Source organism: Parambassis ranga, chromosome 5, assembly GCF_900634625.1.
Source record: "Parambassis ranga chromosome 5, fParRan2.1, whole genome shotgun sequence".
In the NCBI taxonomy this organism is placed as follows: domain Eukaryota; kingdom Metazoa; phylum Chordata; class Actinopteri; family Ambassidae; genus Parambassis; species Parambassis ranga.
In genome coordinates, this window is record NC_041026.1 from 11,989,213 (window position 1) to 12,009,542 (window position 20,330).

A 20,330-nucleotide genomic window follows, 5' to 3' on the forward strand; every position below is an offset into this window, starting at 1 on the left:
GTTAAAATTTCTGAAGTTACTCAAGTATGTTGTAAGTTTAGAACAAGACTAATCTTAATGGTCCTGCCTGTCTTTTTCGGTTATGTCACACGTGTGTATACTAATAGAATCTACATGACCAATACTACTAATACACGACAGGTGGAATTTGTAGCTGCTGAATTAACTGACACAGGTGCACCAGAAAAGAGGCTAAAATTAGCGTGTCCATGGAATTATGTGATCTGTGAATGAATGCCTTTTGTACTCTTTCCCCTTTGCAGACAGCAGCCAGCTGTAAGTGGGTCTTAGTGGGTTAACAGTCTGAGTTTTCATATACACGTCAACTAAAAATGAATTGACTCCAGCTCTACAGAAAGCACTTAATTGATTAAAAAACTGACAGACGGAGAAGATTTATTTTAGATGGTACTAACAAGTATAAACATGACCACAACATTTATTGATTATCAGGCCCTGGTTTATTGTGATGTCGCTGTAATAAAACCAACATAGCAATCAACCAGCTTATCTAAATGTTGAAAGCGATGCCACACTCTGATATAATGATCTTAGGGACAGAGTAACGTTAGCTGCTTTGCTCTTTTTCTCCTTGTAGCTGTGTGCAGCTCTTCTCCCATTCTCTCATCTCTGTGCTGGTGGTCAAATCCCCTTAGCTAAATCAAATGGTGCAGGCAATTGGAGCGGCCGTGAAACCATTTCAAAGGTAAGGTCAGCAGGAGCAGGGGAACAATGGCTTTGTGATATTCCATCTCGCACACAATGTGCTACACATAATTGGAAAGCCTTTGTTATTTGACTCCCATTTGACTATGATGTACAAGATGTGAATACAAACACGACAGGCGTAACGATGGCAGAGGAACACGTTCACAGCCAGTTTCCTGGCTTTACATCACAGTTTAGGTCTGCCTCGCTGCTCGTCACCAGAAGGCAATATCTAACTGTCCCCTCAATAACTTTGGGAATAGATTTGACTACACAGGTCATGTGTTTTTTTCCCCCTCGCTCTCCTTAGTTTCTGTACTTTTTTTTTCTGTGGCCTCTCTTGGCGTAGCCCACTCTCTGCATACCTCCAATCCATATAAGGGGCTTAGCAGCAATTACATTTCTGAAGGTTAAACACAGCTGCAACCACAAGGCAGCTTTTATGAATAATGTAAATCAAAACGCATCATACCTATCCAGTATTCGACAGCATCCATTGTAAAAGTTTCAGGAGAAAGCCTTGAAAATGTATGACGCCAACAATATTTCTGCTTATTAGGTGGTTAGAATGAAACTAGGTACTTCAGCCAAACTCTAAAGTAATGAGAAGAACCACAAACAGTGGTGCCACATGGAGATCAAGGCCTGTGTGTTAGTGTAATGTCATCCTTTGTACATCTGTCTTTGTCAGGCCAGGATGTCTAAATATTTGCATAAAGCCGAATAATGATTGTAGTTTCATTTTTGCTTTAACACCCAGCTATCATAGCTACCCTTTCTAAAAAATCATTTTTTAATGTTGCACATGTTTTATATATCCACATATAAAAATCAATATTACAGCCATTTAAGCCAAATGCCCATGTAAAGTCAGTATGTGTTAAATGCTAAAGGCAGAGAGCAGTGACCAACTCAGTGCTGTTACTCACCGTGCACTCCCACCTCTTTCGGCCAGCCGTTTGGTTGATACCATTAGAAATTAGCATACAGTACCTATGGCAACCGGCAACCTTTGTCAGATTCTTTCATAATATTTGTACAGACGTCTGCCGCTAGCTTTATTTAGCTCAGGCGTGATGGTGCTATGTGATAACATCTTGCTCTTTCTGTCTCATGCAGGTGAAAACTTAAAGCACTGAAGCATTTTCAGGAAGGATATAGGAATGACTATTAGCAGTATATCACCACCGTGGGAGTGTTTGGAGTAATGAGCGCTGGATCTGCCTTACGGTACAAGGCTGGTTTTAGTAACTATATTAAGCTAATGTAGACCATAAGACACTTAAATACCTACGTAGCACGACTACTATCTTCACTCTAGAGAGAAACTGTTTCATTAGGGAGAGAATAATATGAAATATAATATACTTATGTCCGTCCCCGCACCCCCCGCCGAATTTAAATGTAGTAGAATGACCCTGTGTTATTTCTTCTTCTCTGTACTCTTATGAGGCTCCACGATGCTGTGGTGTCTTCCCCTCTGTGAACTCCTCTACTCTGCATGTCTCCTTCTTGTTTATATTAAACATGGTGTGACTTAGATTAAAGGGTGACAATTTTGCCTGGAGGCTGTTGCTATGGAAATGCATCTGCTATAGCTATGATAGGCCATTCATGTTTGATTAATTGGTTTTTCAATGCTTCTTGGTTTGTGAGGACCCTTAAAGAGCAAGTCTGTGGAAAATGGAAAATTAATGGATTTCTATTTCCTTCTTCTCCTTCCTTTTTTTACTTCTTTATTATTCCTCCTTTACTTATTTTGCTGAAGCTATTTCCTCATGTTTTAAGAAGTGTAGCGATGGTGTTTGAATTATGATTGGAAGTTGGAGATTGCCATGGATGGGGGGGGGGGGTTAGAGCTCGGTTATTTGAAATGCAAAAGGAATGTCTTTGTTCACGGCTGGCTTTTGTGAGCAGCTGCTGAGGCAAACACGGAATCTAATGTTGTGTGAATATTACGAGTTTTCAAAGCAGGCCAGAGCCTCGTACAACATTACTTTGTTGTGCATTTTTATTCTAGCAATCTACTGGGACCAATTATGATTAGAGAGCCGAGCCTTCATCTCTGAACCTCTTCGCTTGTTTATCAAGACCTCATATGCTCGGGCCCTTTCAATTTGATCTTTTTAGCACTGCACTAATGTGTAATGTATTATTTAACTCATAAATGTTTAAAAGAGCTAACAAATGCTAGTTCATCACTTTCTGATCTGTAAATTGCCAAACATTCCCATTTATGCCGGCATTAAAAGCATCCTTTGGTCCTTACTCGTGTTCTGTCCTGATGAATCTCGGAGAAAAGCTTTTGATGCAGTTATTATTGAAGATCTTTTAAGGCGGCTAAAAGCAGAACTTTGTGAGAATCTAAAACTCTGTAATCACTGAGGGTTGTTCTCCATGTAGGGGTCATTCTCCAGCTGCGAGCACCATTTTTGTTTCTATTTGTGCTCCCAAGTGTTGTAAAAGGTGTTGTTTAACATGGCTGTAAGTCATATTTTTCTCCTTCATAGCACACGGTGAGCATAATATATCTGCAGGGGGTTGATAGGGTTCTTGATCAATAGAATTGACTCAGTGATTGCTTTACCAGGTGCTGAGAGATCTAGCTAGAAGCACAAACTGGGTTTTTTTTCCAGTCTGCTACGTCTCAGGGACTTTGGAGGGGCTGTACTTGTTGCCTGTAGAAGCCTGATGATATCATTTTCGACTCGGTGACAACAGGCCTGTGTTTTCATCAGGGAGAGTTGAGCGTTTTCTTTCGGTGAGGGACACGAGGCTGGAATTCAACTGGAACTAAAAACTGTTTTGTCAAACGGGTATTTTTCTCATCAAGATATACTCAAAATATTTGGAAGTAAATTCTTGTTTGTCAACATTCATATTGCCAACATTTTTTTGGCTTAGCCTCTAGAATAGCCTACATACAGCAGCCTAAATCTGACATCTCCATAATTGAAGCTGATGGACATATTTGGCTCTTTAGTTGCTAAACTCCCCAAGCTGTTTGCTCTGTTGCTGTACCCATCACATTGAGTTTAAATATCCTAAATGTGCAGCTGCAGACAGCAGCTGTGCTTTATTATGAAATCTCTTAGAAATATCACAACACTTCAGCCACATTTTGTTTGTGATATCAAGCTTTTTTGTGCATTTCTCGTAGTAGTGATGTGTTCACGCAGACTTTACTTTGTCATGTTTGTGTGACTGCTGCTCAGTTTTAACGGCTCAGAAGCTCATCAGGTAAAACTGGATGCTAGTAAAACTAGCAACTGATGTGCAGTTTCAGAGCGTTGTATTGTGTTAGTTTGAGTTGAGATATTGGAAATATTAACTTTTTTTTCCCCATATTTTCAACCCTCCGCCCAAACCTGGCTGCAGGTTTGAAGACAGAAAGGCCGCCAGCCTCAGGTCAACAGTGAGACCTGACAGAGGGGGTTTACAGTCTGTCTCGCTTCCTCCAACAGACGTTTCCCTCATAACATATACATATTTTTGTATATCGTAAGCACATACACATTTTCTCAAATTTGAAAATGTCATCTCCGCTTCCAAAATATTTTTGCATATTTGGCTGATTGGCATTTATCTTTTTATTTATTTATTTTGAGTAGAGGAGAAGATAGTAAAGCTGGTGTTCTTCTCTCACTCCAGATGCAGGAGATGGCTTTGCACCACCACCACCACCACCACCACCAACAGCAACACCATCACCAGCACCCCGACGGCACTCATTATGACCCCGCCCGTAACCACCCCCTGATAAACAGCTCACCTCCGATACTACCCAACCCCATGAGTGCACTGTCCCAGCTTAACACTCAGGTCAGCCGGAGTGCACTGCCTCATGGCTCCCCCTCACCTCCCGGGAGTAAATCGGCCACACCTTCCCCTTCGAGCTCCAATCAGGAAGAGGAGAGTGATCCTCATTTGAAGGTACTCATGTGGCTTCTCTGGCTTGTAGTCGTAAAGATGGAGGCAAGGGGTTGGCAGCGTTTCTCTGCAGTGTGGTGTTTATAAGGAATGCAGGGAGGCTTGTGCTTCTTTTGTTTGGCTGAATGGAAAACTTAGACGTGGTTGTGCTGGAGTTATGGCCGCGCTGTTTTTTTTATATGTAATTTTTTGGGATTACACTAGATAGAGAAAGAACATTGAGCCATTTAGATTAAATTTCAGTTCAGGGTGACTGATAAGTTCATGGCCTAAGGTTGAAAAATCATTTATAGCCTCGTTTTGTAGAGTCTTGGACATTAACAAAGCTTTTTCATCAATATCATCATCATCACTGTCAAAATCCAAAGATTTATAACAAGCAGTGTGTGGATTAGCTTCTTAAAAACGTGTTTTATTGGGCGGCAGTAGCTTGACTTGTGAGTAGTTGATCAGTTACAGTATTCATTTAAATCACTCATTTATTTAAATGAGTCGGGGAGGACACTTGTTTACATTCATTTGGTGTATGTAAATCTGTAAAACCGCTTTCATAAATTTGCCCTCCAACTAACGTCTCTGTGGATTTGCTTCGTTTGTGTCAGGGGAATGTGAATGAGTGTATAATTGAATCTGCCACTTCCACAGTGTTTCAAATTCATCTGTGTATGTAGCTGCTAGCTCACAGTGATACAGTATAACAAGAAGGGGGATCCTTTAGTTTAGAAAAATATATTTCCCTGTCTATACATCTCTGCTGAGCTTCTCACTGCGTGTGTGAATAAAAATGATTACCATCTCTCCTATCAGTAAGTAATTCCATTTGCTCTCTCCAATTCATTCTGAGACCACATCAAAGCCAGAGCAGATACAGCAGGCGATTTAAAATTCCTTTCACCCGTGGCATGAAAAGTCAGAATTTATGACTTGCTGAACAACTGCAAAATAAAGATTTGAAAAGGTTTGATAAATTCAACTAACAGATGCTATTTTTGACAAAGTAAGGCAGGAGAAAAACTGCTGTCAACCAGCGCCTGTGTAAACGTGTTACTGTCAGTGAAACATTGCTGCAATATTCAAACGCTAGGTATCGAACAGAGAAATTGAATTATGGATTTAATGATGTTTACATGCTTCACCTGGACCCGATGTTATAAGCACTCATCAGAGATGCAATCATTCATTGTGTGAGTGTTTGTTTTTGTTTTAGATTGAATAGGTAAATCCAGGTTCGGTGTCAATAAGCTGTGTGTTGTGTGCCACTGATGGTCTTCCAGATCACGGGTGAGAAGCGGCCGTCTTCAGAGATGATGAAGCCCAAACCCAAACCCCAAAAAAAGAAGAAGAAGAAGGATCCCAATGAGCCCACGAAACCTGTGTCGGCCTACGCCCTGTTCTTCAGAGACACCCAGGCGGCCATTAAAGGACAGAATCCCAACGCCACATTTGGAGATGTATCCAAAATAGTCGCCTCCATGTGGGACGGGCTTGGAGAGGAGCAGAAACAGGTACATGAACACATGTACACCTACATCTCTGCATGTATACATACAGTGATTAATAAAATAGTGCAGCTACGTAGAAGCATAATGTAGCACAAGTAAAGAGATCTAATGAATCTTTTTACTCCCCTTTTTGCTCTGCTTTTGCTTTCCGTCACCTCTTGACGTGTCTGTAGAGCTGTAATGTAAAGAGGAACTACAATTGTTTTTAATGTGACAACTCACTGCACTTGGTAGACACATAGCTGTTAGTGAAATGATGTGTTACATGATCCAATTTGAGTTTTTAGGTCATGGTTTTAAAAAGGTCAGGCTCACCACACCACATTCTGTACTGTAAAATGTACAATAACGCATCGAAGTTTGTTGTAACACACTGTCAGCAGAATGTGACTTGATTATATCTGCTGCACGTTTCTGTCTCATGCAGCTGCTACGATGTGTTTTCACTTGAATCTCACCCCTTATAAGGAACTCCAAGATGTTGTTGTTGTGTGTTTAAACTTCATGCAGCCCAACAAGAACTTTAGTTTGCTTGCATGGTTACTGTAAACACAGTGCATGATGACATGTTTATTTTATGTTATTTGAGTGTTAGACACACATCACTGGTGCAAATGAGTTATAATTCAGCCTTAATGCAGTAAAACTTTGCATGTTGTGTGAAGGTGAAATGCGGCTTGCAGTGTAAATATTTTCAGGACTCAATCAGATCTTATTTGGCTTCACTGTGCATATAACCATTTACTGCAGTTGCAGTTAAGAGAATTCCGGTGCAGCACATTTCCTATGATTCCATTCCAGACCAACAGACAAAGTCAAAGGGGTTTCTGTGTGTTTGTGGTAACAAATGATGGTGTGAAATGAATGGAAAACGAGACAGTCTGATGATCATGCGCAGACTCATATTTTAGAATATCCAGTCAGGGGCGCAGCCTATTGGGTGTCAAATAAAAGCACCTGTCTCCATGACAAAGTGCAGCCCATTCTCCTCAGCCCCAGCCACCATCTACTAGACCCTATCTGGTGTGTGAGTGTGTGTGTGTGTGTATGTGTGTTTTTCTCCCACCAAACCTACTTTATACGCTGGACTTTGGAGGCCGTCTGTCCCTTTTATTTGCAGTTAATTTTTGCCGCCTTCACCAGGGCTCTTCACCATGAATCTTCATTTCGCCGCTGACACCCTTGAATGTGAATTCCTCATTTCCTGTCCTTTTATTTATATCTGTTGCCTGGTGATTTGATCATGCTGGGAATACAAGATTAGCAATCGCCTTGTCCTTGGTTTTGCCTCAAGGACATCTGCTCCTGAAATGTTATTGTTTGTGCTTGTTAACCCTTCGTCTCCTGGCTTCTTTTTCACCTTACATTTTGCACTGTAGATGCAGCTCTCTCCCTCTGTCCTCTCTCTCTCTCTCTTCCTCTAATCCTAAATGCATTTGTCCTTCACAGTTGTACCTGAGAAGCAGACATGATACTAACAAAATGGCAATACCACCATTAAAAATCCTTCCATTTAGCGCGCCATTCCACAGCTAATTTTTTGATTTGTTTGTGCATTCATGTGTTTAATCAACTGTGTCACCTCGCAGGACTCATAATTAACTTGAGGTAATGATGTCATTATGGAATGAAATGTAGTACCCTGTCTGGGCAATAACACTGTGATTGCTCTAATTATTCTCACTGACTAGCACTGTCATTTATTCCCAGCACAACAAATGAATAAACTCAATAACCGTGTACTTACAGTATATAACCAAATCAGCTGGTGTGCGTTCATTTAAGTAATTTGTTCTCATTTTTTTATATTTTATTCACATCTGGTGTACAGTAATGTACGTCTTCATCTCTGTCTTCTGATATATGTACAAGCTGAGGTGCCTTTTTTTCTTCTTCCAGCTTTGGCTGTCAGGTCATCGCTATAGGACTGATGAGGTGTGTTCTATAATGTCACAGTCAGACCCTCTGGAGCCATGCAGGAGCACCAGAATGTAAACACAACCCTTCCCCTGCACGCAGCTTTGTTTTAACTAGATCATGGCCTCTGTTTCCAATTACCTATAGTAGTCTTCAAACACACCATGCAGCCAAATGCATAGAAGGCAGTGTGGTTCCACAAGTTCCACTGATGTGATTTGTGTTCTTGTTGTCGTTCTTTTTGTTGAGCTTGATCCTACTTTTTTGTCTCGCTTTCCTTGTGTTTCTGTGTACTCTCCCATGCCGCCCTTGAATCTGGCAGAACAAAGCCTCTTTTTTTTTAATTTCATATTTATGTTCATGTTTTCTTTTTAATATGATCTTTTTGTAGCCTGCATGCTATACAGTGTTTTTTTTATTTCTTTTTTTTTTAATACAAATTCCCTAAGGCCTTTGCTTTATAGTGCAAGATCAATGCATTATTTGGGCTGTGTTATTCCTCAAGGTGACTACATGTTAAAGCTGCCCCAGAAACATAAAAGAACAGTTTTCTTGTTTTTGTTATTAAAGATTAAGATCAATTTTCAGTTTTTTTTACAGCAGTGAGTAGAAACGGTGACAATGGATTTTTGGGAGGAGGGAGGACAGACCTCAGTTTTATTTAATTGAGTCTTTGTGTTGGAGTTTTGGTCTAAGGTTGCAGAAGGAAAAGAACAGTGTCACTTTGTTTAAACAGCTCTTGTTTAATATTCAACTCTTTGTGTTAAGTTACATTTTAGCATCAACAAAACAACATCCAATCATTCGTCTGCCTCTTTGTCTTCTATTCACATGCATTTATCTGTGATTTTTTTTCCTTTTTATTCTGTTTCCTCTCATTTTTCTTCCACTTCTTCTTCTGTTTCCCCTCTCCTCCTCCTCCTCCTCCTCTGCCTCCTCTCACCGATCGTTCGGTCTTCCGGTCGCAGGGTAATCACTCCCTTCAGTGTCAGCAGGGTGCAGAGTTATTGTCTCCTGTAATTAACTGGTTATCAAACAAGAACATTTCATTAAGGTACAATTAGGGGCTAATTCAGACGGGACACCTCTGTGTCAGGATTACGAGGGAGGCATATGCTCTCCCCTTGCAGCTTTGTTATTTTTAATTCATACTGACCTGCAGCCTTTGACGGCTTCAATTGCTAATGAATCCACTCACTTTGGAATAATTAGACATCCTTAGGCATGGTAATTTATTTAAAAGTATCTGTCGTTGCTCAAATCATTAGCTGTGTTAAATTAATTTGAAATTAAAGCTGCTGGGAGTAGTTGGGTTATTAAAGAAGCAGCCGTGGGTCTAAGAGGTGAGGGGGTAAGTCAGGTTCAGTTTGTTTTTATTTTTTTACTGAAATTCATTCCTCGATGGAAATTGTTTGTCTTTTTGTGAAAATCTATGGTTTATTCATCTTACTTTATCCAATTTAATATTTGAATGTTTATTAGAGATGGAGAGTAATAAGAATATTGTAAACAGGGATGAGTGAGAGGATAAACATCAGCTGTTTGAGCAAGAGATTGTATCCGTCTTCATTCTGGTTTGTTTGCTCTTCTATGTGTAAGTCTGTTTGTTTATTGACTGTATGTGTTAGCGGCTGCCAGCCTATGTGCATTTGGCGACACATGAATGCTTAATGGTTATTCTACCCCACCTCTTTGAAAGAAATGACCCTGTCCACGGAGCCACAGACAGTCTCTTCTCACTGAGGATCAGTAATTACCCATTAGATTCACTGACGCACAAACACGCGCTCTTCTTCATATTAAAATGCTCCAGAGATGAGCTGAGATCTGAGTCTTCCTCTTTGATTTAAGGGTGGACTTTTTGCAACTTGCTTTGCCTGCATCAGAAAGCCAGTGGCAGCTATAAAGAGCTTGTGAGTGACATGGGATGACATTAACTCGAATTCCCTGTCTTAACGCATCATTTGAGGTTCATTCAGATGGCTTGAGATTGCCTCTTTGCTAATGCTGTTTTGAATTCTTTTCTTTTTTTTCCCCCTCTCTTCCTCATCTGAATGATTTGCCGAGACAACGGTTCTGATTAAGAGATGAGCAACAGCCTTAATAGAAGAAGAGACTGAAAAGCAGTACACAAAATGACAAACAGCGTCTCACTCCTCATTTAACACTAAAGTTTTAAAACTCTGTTTTCATGTTGTTGTGCAGAAGATCTCTTGATGTTTCATTTTAGTAAATAAATGATTCAAATGCAGCAACATCATGCACATGGTCAATAACTGAATGCATTTGATAGGTTTTTCATCACAAAGCACACCACCGGGTCACACAATCACACCATGACTCCCAAAATCTCATCCGCATCAGCCTGTGTGGACCGCAGGGTCATTTTAGCCTTTGGCATCAATTTGTAATCAATCGTTGTTGTTGTTGTGTTTGCTCCTGCAGACCTACAAGAGGAAAACAGAGGCTGCTAAGAAGGAGTACCTGAAAGCCCTGGCCGCCTACAGAGCCAGTCTGGTTTCCAAGGTAACAGCGGGGGTCATGTCTTTGATATACATGGGTCAGTGGCGATATAAGGGATGATAAATTAGACAGAGAATTCCTCTCACTCTTATTCTGAGGAAGGGGTTAGTATGTTTGTGTGTGTGTGTGAGAGAGAGAGAGAGGGGGGAGAGGGAGAGAAAGAGACTGTGTGTGTGTGTGTGTGTGTGTGTGTGTGTGTGTGTGTGTGCTTAAAGGAGAACAGTGAAAATTAGGCCTCAAACACACCTGATTTGTAACCTGGGGAGAAATGGAAAGTAATAGTTCATGTCTGTGTGTGTGTGCTCATCAGTGTGAGAGCCGAAGTGGACATTACCTGTCATTTTCTGTCCCCCCGGTGTTTCTGTCCTCCCTGATGCGACACTAATGTGTTGGCTGAGATTTGCTCACCGCTAACGCCCTCTCTTTGATGCAGCTGTCTCCAGTTTAGTCCTAAATGTAACATATGAGGACTGATTGATAATTTCATGGCCTTATGTAAAAAGAGAAAAGTCATATAGGACTTTATTGAATTGGGTGATTGTATAGAAAATTTTCTACTCATGACCAAGAACTTTAGTGATGTTTAAGCTGTGAGTACTTGGAAACAGCGCTGTTTATTTGTGTTCTTCATCCATTAAAAGCTGCATCTGATATCCAGTAGTGGCACAGCGGTGCAGCGAGGCTTTCCCATTTCAAAGGCTCCTTTAAATGCAGCAGAGAAAGGCAGACTCCTTCTCTCTTGTCATGGACGATCTTTTATTGGTCGCTTGGTGCAAACAAAATTCATTCCACACAGAACGTAAACTTTAAAATAAGATTGTTACATGGCTTTGTTGAGTATTCACTTCTGAATGGTCAATTCCAGCATTCTTCAGGCTATTTCACAGGAAGAGAATGTTGCTCTGTTCAGGTCTGAAACAATGGACTAAGAATGTAGGAAGGGATTATGGTAAAAATAAAAATTAATGCGCTATGGTTTGTAAAAATGACTCCTTCTACCTTAAGCCACAAACTTATCAATCACATCCTGTATTTCTATTGTGGGAAAAACATTATTATAAAGCTTATTTCTTTCTGTTTCTATACTGCAATTCTTTCCTGTCTCTCTGCATTGTTTTTCAAATACAGCCCTAAATTGCATTAGCATATATCAGGCTCCTCCTCTTCTCTCCCCCCCGCCTCCCTCCTTCCTCTCCTGAGCGCAGTGCCACACTTCCTCTCATGCTCATGGGCCGAAAACAAGCACCTTGATTAAGGCATGAATAGTTAATTCATCAGCCTCTTCTCTGCAGCATACTTTCAACTAAAAAGACTATTCTCATCTCTTGTCTTTGGTGCAATTAGACATTCATGTCAGAGCTTCTATACAGAGGCTTGATTGATACTATATGTTGGTAGATTGCCAGTCCAAAAAAAAAAAAACAGGCAAAAATAAACCTGCAAAACCTCCTTCACTCATTCAGGATCAGCCAATCTGAATGCAGGGCTCAATCTCGTGATTCAACATGACTCTGTCTCTCTCTCTCTCTCTCTCTCTTTTTTAATTACCAATGAAGGAGTCTTTTCAGAGTGAATTGGGGTGGGTGGAATTGGAGGTAATTGGAGCATCATTTGAAGAATTCACATCGTCAGCGTGCACCTGTTGCCTTTTTGTTTTGTGACGTGTGGTAGTTTGTTCGGGAGGAGCAGAAAAAACAAACGTTTGATTGCTACCCACTATATGTTAACCCCCGCCCAGTTCAATCCACAGCACAGAGTGTGGCTGAATAATAAAGAGTTAAAATGCAAAAAACAAGTCACACATACATATATTGTTGATTATAGTTCATGTACTTAATCTAAATAGATTTTCCTTCCACTGCTTATACTTCCACTTAAAATAAAATAAGCTGCTACACCCTATCACCTGACTCCTCCTATCTCCCTTCACCCCATTTTCTTCAGTATTTCATTTTCCACTTGACCCTGCAAATGTGTCTGTCCCTCTGCTGTACCCACCCGTTCATCCCGTCCCATTGATTATTTCAGAGATTCAGCTGGATGGATGTGAGCCATTACTAAATAGCAGACGGCCACACATCACTCCAGCCAGTCTGACAGTTAATGAGAAACACTGGGTGTATTTCATACATACACATACACCCCCCCAATAAAAGACAGACCTGCAGACTAGATGTGTGTGCGTGTGTGTGTGCAGGTCGTGGTTGATGTGGGGTGGTGTGATTGAATAAATAAAGAGAAGAGGAACAGAGCAGCGGCCTTGGGTAGAAAGAAAACACTCCTTGAATAAGCACCTAACTATAAGTAATGAATAATATACACTTACTGGTGGTGTTAGTATACCATGTTTTTAAATGAAATAAAAGTTAGTTTTTTTAATCTGTTCATGACAGTTTTTAAATATTGTCCTTTGAAGATACCTGCTGCTGCTGTGTGTTTTTCCCTCCAATAAGTTTGTCACAAGAGGTGCAAAGAATTATAGGAAAGTTTTATGGAAACTTTCTTTGGAAAGTCTACACATTCTATAATTCCCATAATGATGTATACAGGGATGATTAATAAGGCACCCTAAAGTAGAAGGAGTCAATGTTGGACAACCTAGCATTTGTTTTTCATGTGTTCATTTCCACACTTAATTTAGGGGTTTTCTTTCTTTGTTAAAAATAGTCCAAAAAAATGGCTGCTACTAAGCTTTTTTACGTCTTGGACGGATTTATGCTGCAACACACGTGGATAAGGTTCCTGGTTGACACCATTTTCCTATGTTTGCGTTTGAATTATTCCATAATCAGCCAAAGAGTTGTATAACCCTTTACTTTCTACCACAAACTTGTCAGGGTACATACCAGACAGGTGTAGTACAGTGCAGAACTGCTCCACTACAGATCTCAGCCATCAGTGGCCATAATAACAGCTGGTATCTTGAGTCATAAGGATGTCAATAAAGTCAAACTGCACAAGAAGAGATAACAGTGAGGCATCAGACAGGTTGTAAATGAACCAGATGATTTAAGCCATTTTGTTTAGTAGGCAAAACCAAAAGTCAGCACATTAAATCTTTCATTACACACCCTGCATACAACTATAAAATGGTGTATACCAGAAGGTGTTGTTAAAACCATTTTCAACATCTCCCTCCCTCCTCTAGACACATAATGATCCAATGGAGACAAAAAGTGCCCAAACAAGCCAGGCCTCTCCACACATGATGCCAGCCAACACGCCCCTGTACAGTGTGCCACCTCCCCCACAGCCGTCATCGCCATACCTGGGGCCCGGGGCCTTCCCCCTCACCGACCTGCAGAGCTACGCAGGACACGCCCCTCGCCACACTCTGTCGCAGACGCTCAGCCAATCGCAGATGCTGCCCAGCATTAGTGCCTCTCCCCCTTCTTCCTTCCAGATCAGCCCACCACTTCACCCCCACCAGCAGCTCTCCCTTCACCAGAGCTCGCTCCTCAACCAGCCTATCCGCATGCAGCAGGTCCAATCCCAGCCAATCATCTCTCACCAGATGGGGCTCCAGGCTTCTCTTCACTCCCCACCTCCAGGGCAGCAGGTATAGTAACGAAACGGCTGTGAAACAATCCTTTGGCTGTGAAATAGTGTTTTATTTAAGATGATGGCCTGATTGTTACTCTGGCTCATGACATAAAAAGACTGTCTTTTCTGCATACTAAGTACTTGTGGCCAGTTAACTGTCATTCTGAGCTGCCATAGACAAGGAAAGCTAGTTTTTGTGGGCCACACTGTTAGCATATCCTTTGTTTACTTGAGACCAGTAAAGAATATAGAAAAAAACAATCATTTTTTCTGGGGTCTGAAGACTGCACGCAATCAACAGAAGTAGGAAAAAGGCAAATTTAAAGCTATCTTACGTTTTTTTTTATGTTCGGTGTCCCCATCAAACTTTGTAGTCTCATTTAGTCACTAAATAACTCAAAAAAACACACTACTAGGTTCCCTACTGAGGCACTTTGTGTTGTATAACACTTACAAATCTGTCACTTTGACATAAACTGTCCTAATTTCAGTTAACCGAAAACCTCACGTCTGCGTTTCAGTACCCATTTATGCAGAAACAATGAGCAGCGATCTGATTGGTTAAAAACAGCTTATCATAAATAGTAAAAGGCGGTTCAATAACCTTGCTTTTATAAATAACAACTTCGATGGATGGTTTTGTGTAACAGATCATGGAGGTGGTGTACCAGGTAGTGTTATTTGGAATGCCTTGATTCTATGTACACGTAGAATCATGAACACAACTTGTAATCAGTCTTTTTATGAGTATTAATGTAAACTACAATCATTGTCTTAATGTTCTTCCTTTAGGGGTTTTCCCACCTCCAGTCAGAGTACCAGAAGAGCATTGGGGGTTCCCAGTCTCCAGGAGCTCCTGGCCCTGGTCCAGGCACTGGAGTGGCTCAGACCCATGACTGGGACAGTGAATACTGCAATCGGGAGTGTGGCAACCACTGCAGGTGGGTGGAGTGAAGACTCAAATAAATCATTCTGTTTTATTCAATTTAATTTCATCAGGATCAGAGGAACACAATGTCATTTGCTGTTGACAGCGTAGTATTTACTTTTTTTAATGTGGTGTTAAATGTTGAATTTGTCAGACGTAGTTCAGTCCAAGTCCCTTAGAAAGACATAGAAATAAGCACTGTATATATGTGTGGGTGTGTGTGTGTGTGTGTATATATATATATATACAGTAATGTCAGACATATCTCCTGCTGCTTTCACAATATAAGTGTGGAAAATTGTCAGTTCCATTCCAGTGAGACAGGCAGACAGCTGGAGAGGTAATGGTGAGATAATAGAGCTTGTCATGTGTTTGTCAGGCAGCAGTAAAAAACAGATGTTCCTAACACAAGTTTTCACTCTTATTGTACTAAACGGTTTGGCAAGCTCCGTGGTCCTGCAGCACTGAGAGACACTGTACAAGTCTGAAATGTTTCATAACAGTTTTTGATCAGAGGTAGAAGAAATAAATTATTCTGAACGACTTGTATTAACGATCATCTCACATTTTTTGTGTGTTGTTTCGTATTTGTATTTATTTATGAACTAACTGATGCTCGTGTTTTTTTTTCCCAGTGGCAGCATGATAGGCAGGGACAAGCCACTCTACCTCACCTGAAACTGAAGATCATTCTGTCGACAGATACGACACCGAGGAGTCCCCATCCCCACCCCCCACCCCCAACCTGCACCCCACCTTTTTTCTGATGCACACACTTACATGCAGTTACACATACACACACATACAAACACACACACACATTCCACCACCACCACCTTTTTTTGTCAATGTAATTATTATTTTTCTCTAGAATTTGTGACCAGAGTTTTTTGACTAGATGACTACTGTCTGTACCACTCAATGTATTAGCAGTCCTCTTGCTGTTTAAATTTGCCAAGCACTTAATTATAAAGCCTCCCCTCCCTTCTCCCTGCCCCCCCCCCCCTCCCAACCTCTGAGTTGTGTGTCTAGCCCCCCCCTTTTTTTTCTGATGCAGGCCGGGCTGCAGAGCACTCCTCTTGTGTGTGTGTCACCACCAACGTCCCCTCAGGGACCCCATCCAGCTTTAATTAGAATGAGAAGAAAAAAAAAAACTCTTCCTCTCCTTTAATCACTTTATTTTCCTTTTGCGTTCTTTTTTTTGTTGTTATTGTTGTTGCTGTTTTATTTATTTCTGGCTCTTTTTTTTTTCACCAATAAGCGATGGGTCCTGTACTGTAGAGAAATATTAACTTCTAGTAGGTTCAGCGCAGGCCTTAATGTTATGGTAGTTTTGCTTAAGGGCCTGCAAATTAAAACAAAAAGCTAGGGTGGGGAAGAGAAACAAAAAGAAAATGAAATCTTTTTTTAAATATTAAAGACCTGTTGAGGTCTACTGAGCTGTCACAGTGTGATTGTAAATATCACTTTTATGGGATCAAATTGGGAATTGGAAGTCCAGATAGATTTGTTTCTTCTTTAATATTACATGTAAGTCATTGTCTGTGTGTGCGTGCGTGTGTGTGGACGTTAGAATGTACCGCATTCATGACGTGTGCAGCTGAGTATGTATGTGTGTGTGTATGTGCACAGACACACACTTTGTGTCTCGGTGTTGAGAGTCTTTCTCGTGAATTTTAACAGCCCTGTGCAGCTGGATTTCAGAGGAGTATTTCACACTCTCGTTCTTGCATTAAATCTGTGCTCACTGGTGTGTTTTTTTTCCAATAAAGTTCAATCTAAAACTGAATACACAATATGTGTCCTGCAGATCATTAAATGGAAAGAGCCAGGTGAGAGATAGAGAGCAAAGAGATAGAAAAAGAAAAACGCTGTGAGATAAAATGAGATGTAATGTTGCAGGTGGAAAAAAAAAAGAAAAAAAAAAAGATTTATATATATATATATATATTGCCTCAAAAATGCCCGCCCCCTCCCTTTTCTTATTTTGTCTGAACCATAATGTCACTTTTGTCTCGTCAACATGAAGAAGTAAAGTAATGAAATATGTGAATGGAGCCATCACATCCACATGACGGTGATTTTTATTTTATTTTGTAGTTGTTGTTTGGTTGTGTTTATCTCATCCTTTTTTTAACTTTTGTGTGATTAACAGAATTTTGCTGACAGAAACATCTCGTTTTTATCTCTTAAGCGTAGCATCATTTCAGTTTTAGTTGCTGCAAAAAAAAACTATTTTAAATTGTGTAAAAAAACAAAAAAATAAACCTGCCAATTGTAGTTATTTTATTTGTAAAGCCAGTAATGATAAATATTTTAAATGGTTACCATTATATTGTTTTCTGCTAGTAGCCCATCAGCCATTTTTGACAGGCTTTCTTATTTATGGAAGAAATTAGCTCACTTTTTTGCTTCTTACGATGGAGGTGTATTTTTTATTTTTCTTATTTTATTGTTTCTTTGCTTTGGGTTTTGAGAAAGGCAAAAAAACTACAACAATGATTATTTCTTTATTTTTTACATTTTTTGTTTTTGGGGGGGGGGGGTGCTGATCCTTTCTTTCCTTGTCAGCAACATCAGTTTGTGTCACAATGCTTCTTTTATTTCAAACCTGCATAATAAAGAAAAAAAAGTATAAAAGTGATCAAGGCTAATGTCTGTTCATTTCCCCGCAGACTGTTTTTTTTTGTCCCCTTCTCTAATTAGATGATCACACCTTTTATTTTCTGATAATAGTTATTTTAAAGATACACAAACACCCCCCCATCTTATATCGTACATTGTATTTGCACTTAAGAGGGTCACGTTTGTATCCTATATTTATATTTAGCTCAGGGCTCCAATGGCATCGGCTAATTAACCGTGGATACAGTGTGCACCAGCCAGCATGGATATTGCCAGTAAACTATCTCAACAAACAAGAGAGCAGATGCGAGAAGACGTTTGCTTTGCTTGTGAAAGTAGTGCATCGTAGGCGTCTAGTGTGAGATAAAGAGAACAGAGAAATGCAATGTGCATACAAACTCAGGCAACCGTCCAAGTACTGATTTTACCCCAATTGCACACACAAAGTCTTCTTAGAGACTTTATGAGAGAGAGAGAGAGAGAGAGAGAAGAGATTGAAATGGAACTGTCACCATTCCCTCTTTCTATGTTTTATTCATTTTACGTCTGCCTGCCGTCTCTTCTTCTTCAGCGGTATTGAATTGGCAAATAGATCATTATTGGACAATTGGAAAACCTGCCACTTTGTGATATGACACACATTATATGAAAATCACAGTCATACATTCTTAATTCAGTGTCAGATGAAAGAGGTGTTGGGTGCAGCCACACACTCATGCCTCTTTGCCTTTTGTGTACATACAGTGTTGTATGAATACCTGCTGATGTATATGTGTGTGTTGTCTCTCTCTCTCTCTCTCTCTCTCTCTCTTGAGCTAGTCACTATATTTGTGCATACAAAAGTGTTGTGGTAACAATAGTCTGTGTTTTCTTTTACATATTTGAGCTGCCATCCACAGACACGCTGGCAGCCATTGTCTGTAGGCATACTGTAGTAAATACTGGGAGAAGACGGTATCAATTTGACACTTCTGTCAGCGCCCCTTAATCCCATCCTTCATCCCCGAGTCAAAGTCATGAGGCCAACAGAGAATGAAAGACAACAATTTATGGTGGAGCATGCCATTGAGAAGAGGTGAATGCAGCAGTCCTCGCTGGTTTCCATAGATTTGAAAAGACCACTGCAAACAGCTGAATGGATGACATCAGTAAGAGCAGGCTGGTTGACAAAGACAAGGTCAGTGTGGGATCAAGAAGACAGTGATGCGAAACCTTTATGAACTGAATAGTAAGCTCAGTGGTGGAGTTTGCATGTGATCCTGGGTTTTATAGTGAGCTCATTGTGGCGTTATGATTAAATTATTGTATTGAGGTGCAATTAATATCCTCTATCCTGGAGTGTTTTATAATATTTGAAACAATATTGGACTTTACAGGTTCTGCTTTTCTCTCTTCCTTCAATTTAGGGAGATGTTTTTTTTTTGTTGTTGTTTTTCAGAGTGGCTGTTTAAATGAAAAATTACAAGGAAAGTAATTTTAAAATATTATATTATTATTTAACAGCATTTCCACAGCAATTAAAAAACCTTTTACGATCAAAATTTGTCTCTAGGAGCAAGCAGAGAGAGGCAGGAAACACAGCTTACAAGGGGGGAACCATCCTGATGGTAGCCAGCCGGGTAGAGTAAGAGAAGAAGGGGTGGGACAAACATTACTGGACCGGTTGCTGTAATTGTAGCGCTGAAGCACTATGTGTTGTATTTATTTATATTTTAACTGACACGTTGTTGTTTCTGTTTCTGTTTAAATAGCTCTGAGACACTGGAGCCATTTTCACCATCGTGTGCTCACATCAGGTCTTTACTGACTAAAATGAAACCTCAGTGCAGATTTACTATGTATAAGCGGAAACATGACCTGTGGAGTCGTGTTGCTTACTCCACTTGTGATGAAAAGTAACTAGAAACATGGAGTTTCTGTAAACACACCACAGCAGTCTGTGCACTATCTCTCACCACATAGTCTGCAGGAATCAGATGCAGCCAGATAAGGTTTGTTTTTAGCCTAGCAAGGACCCATGGCCTCTCTCTCTGTGCTTGCTCTGTCCTCCTCTCTGACATGGTCCTCATGCCTGTTGCATCCACTTCAATTCCTTAAAGTGGAACAAAAGAAGGCAGTGCTCGACAGGTCAAAGGTCAGACATTACCAAAATAAACTTCATGAACTTTTACAATATGCTTCAACCTGCTGACAAGTACATCAATGTATTTGTTTTTGTCACATTTGTGCCAACAGAATATGTTTGGACATATTGCCATACATACTTACTTTAACAGAACACATGACCGATCATGGGACCCAAACTGATGGTCCAATATGAGCTTTATGCATTTGTCACAAGAAGGGAACTTATTAATAGAGACCCTAACTCCAGCTTAGCGTAAACACATTTATTTCTGCTGTAAAGTTGAATACTTTAACATGGGAGTCTATGGGGATTGACTTGCTTTTGGAGCGAGCCCCTAGAGGCTGCAGGGTGAACTGTTTTTAACACTCCTGTCTGGGCTTCTTGTCCCAGTCTGAGCTGCTTGTCCAATAGGCGGTTGCCACCATTCTATCATTGGGATCAGTGCCCTCCTCGCTGAACACATAACGATGCAAATATAGACCTCATGTTATATATATATATGTTTTCCTTATGAGCACAGGCTTTT

The 20,330-nt window shown here is 40.4% G+C and overlaps 1 protein-coding gene across 3 annotated transcripts in view; it reads left to right on the top strand.

Moving 5' to 3' along the window:
- Positions 1-17,660, top strand: part of tox2 (TOX high mobility group box family member 2) — an 86,213-nt gene extending 68,553 nt beyond the window's left edge. For 2 of the 3 annotated variants that reach the window (XM_028407131.1, XM_028407130.1), the window contains 6 exons: positions 4,360-4,641; positions 5,913-6,143; positions 10,503-10,583; positions 13,729-14,139; positions 14,916-15,064; positions 15,687-17,660. In XM_028407131.1, coding sequence (XP_028262932.1) covers positions 4,360-4,641; positions 5,913-6,143; positions 10,503-10,583; positions 13,729-14,139; positions 14,916-15,064; positions 15,687-15,729 — 1,197 coding nt within the window. In that variant the 3' untranslated portion in view covers positions 15,730-17,660. The remainder of the gene's footprint in view (positions 1-4,359; positions 4,642-5,912; positions 6,144-10,502; positions 10,584-13,728; positions 14,140-14,915; positions 15,065-15,686) is intronic. The other variant, XM_028407132.1, reaches the window with a different exon arrangement.
- The last annotated feature ends 2,670 nt before the right edge of the window (positions 17,661-20,330 follow it).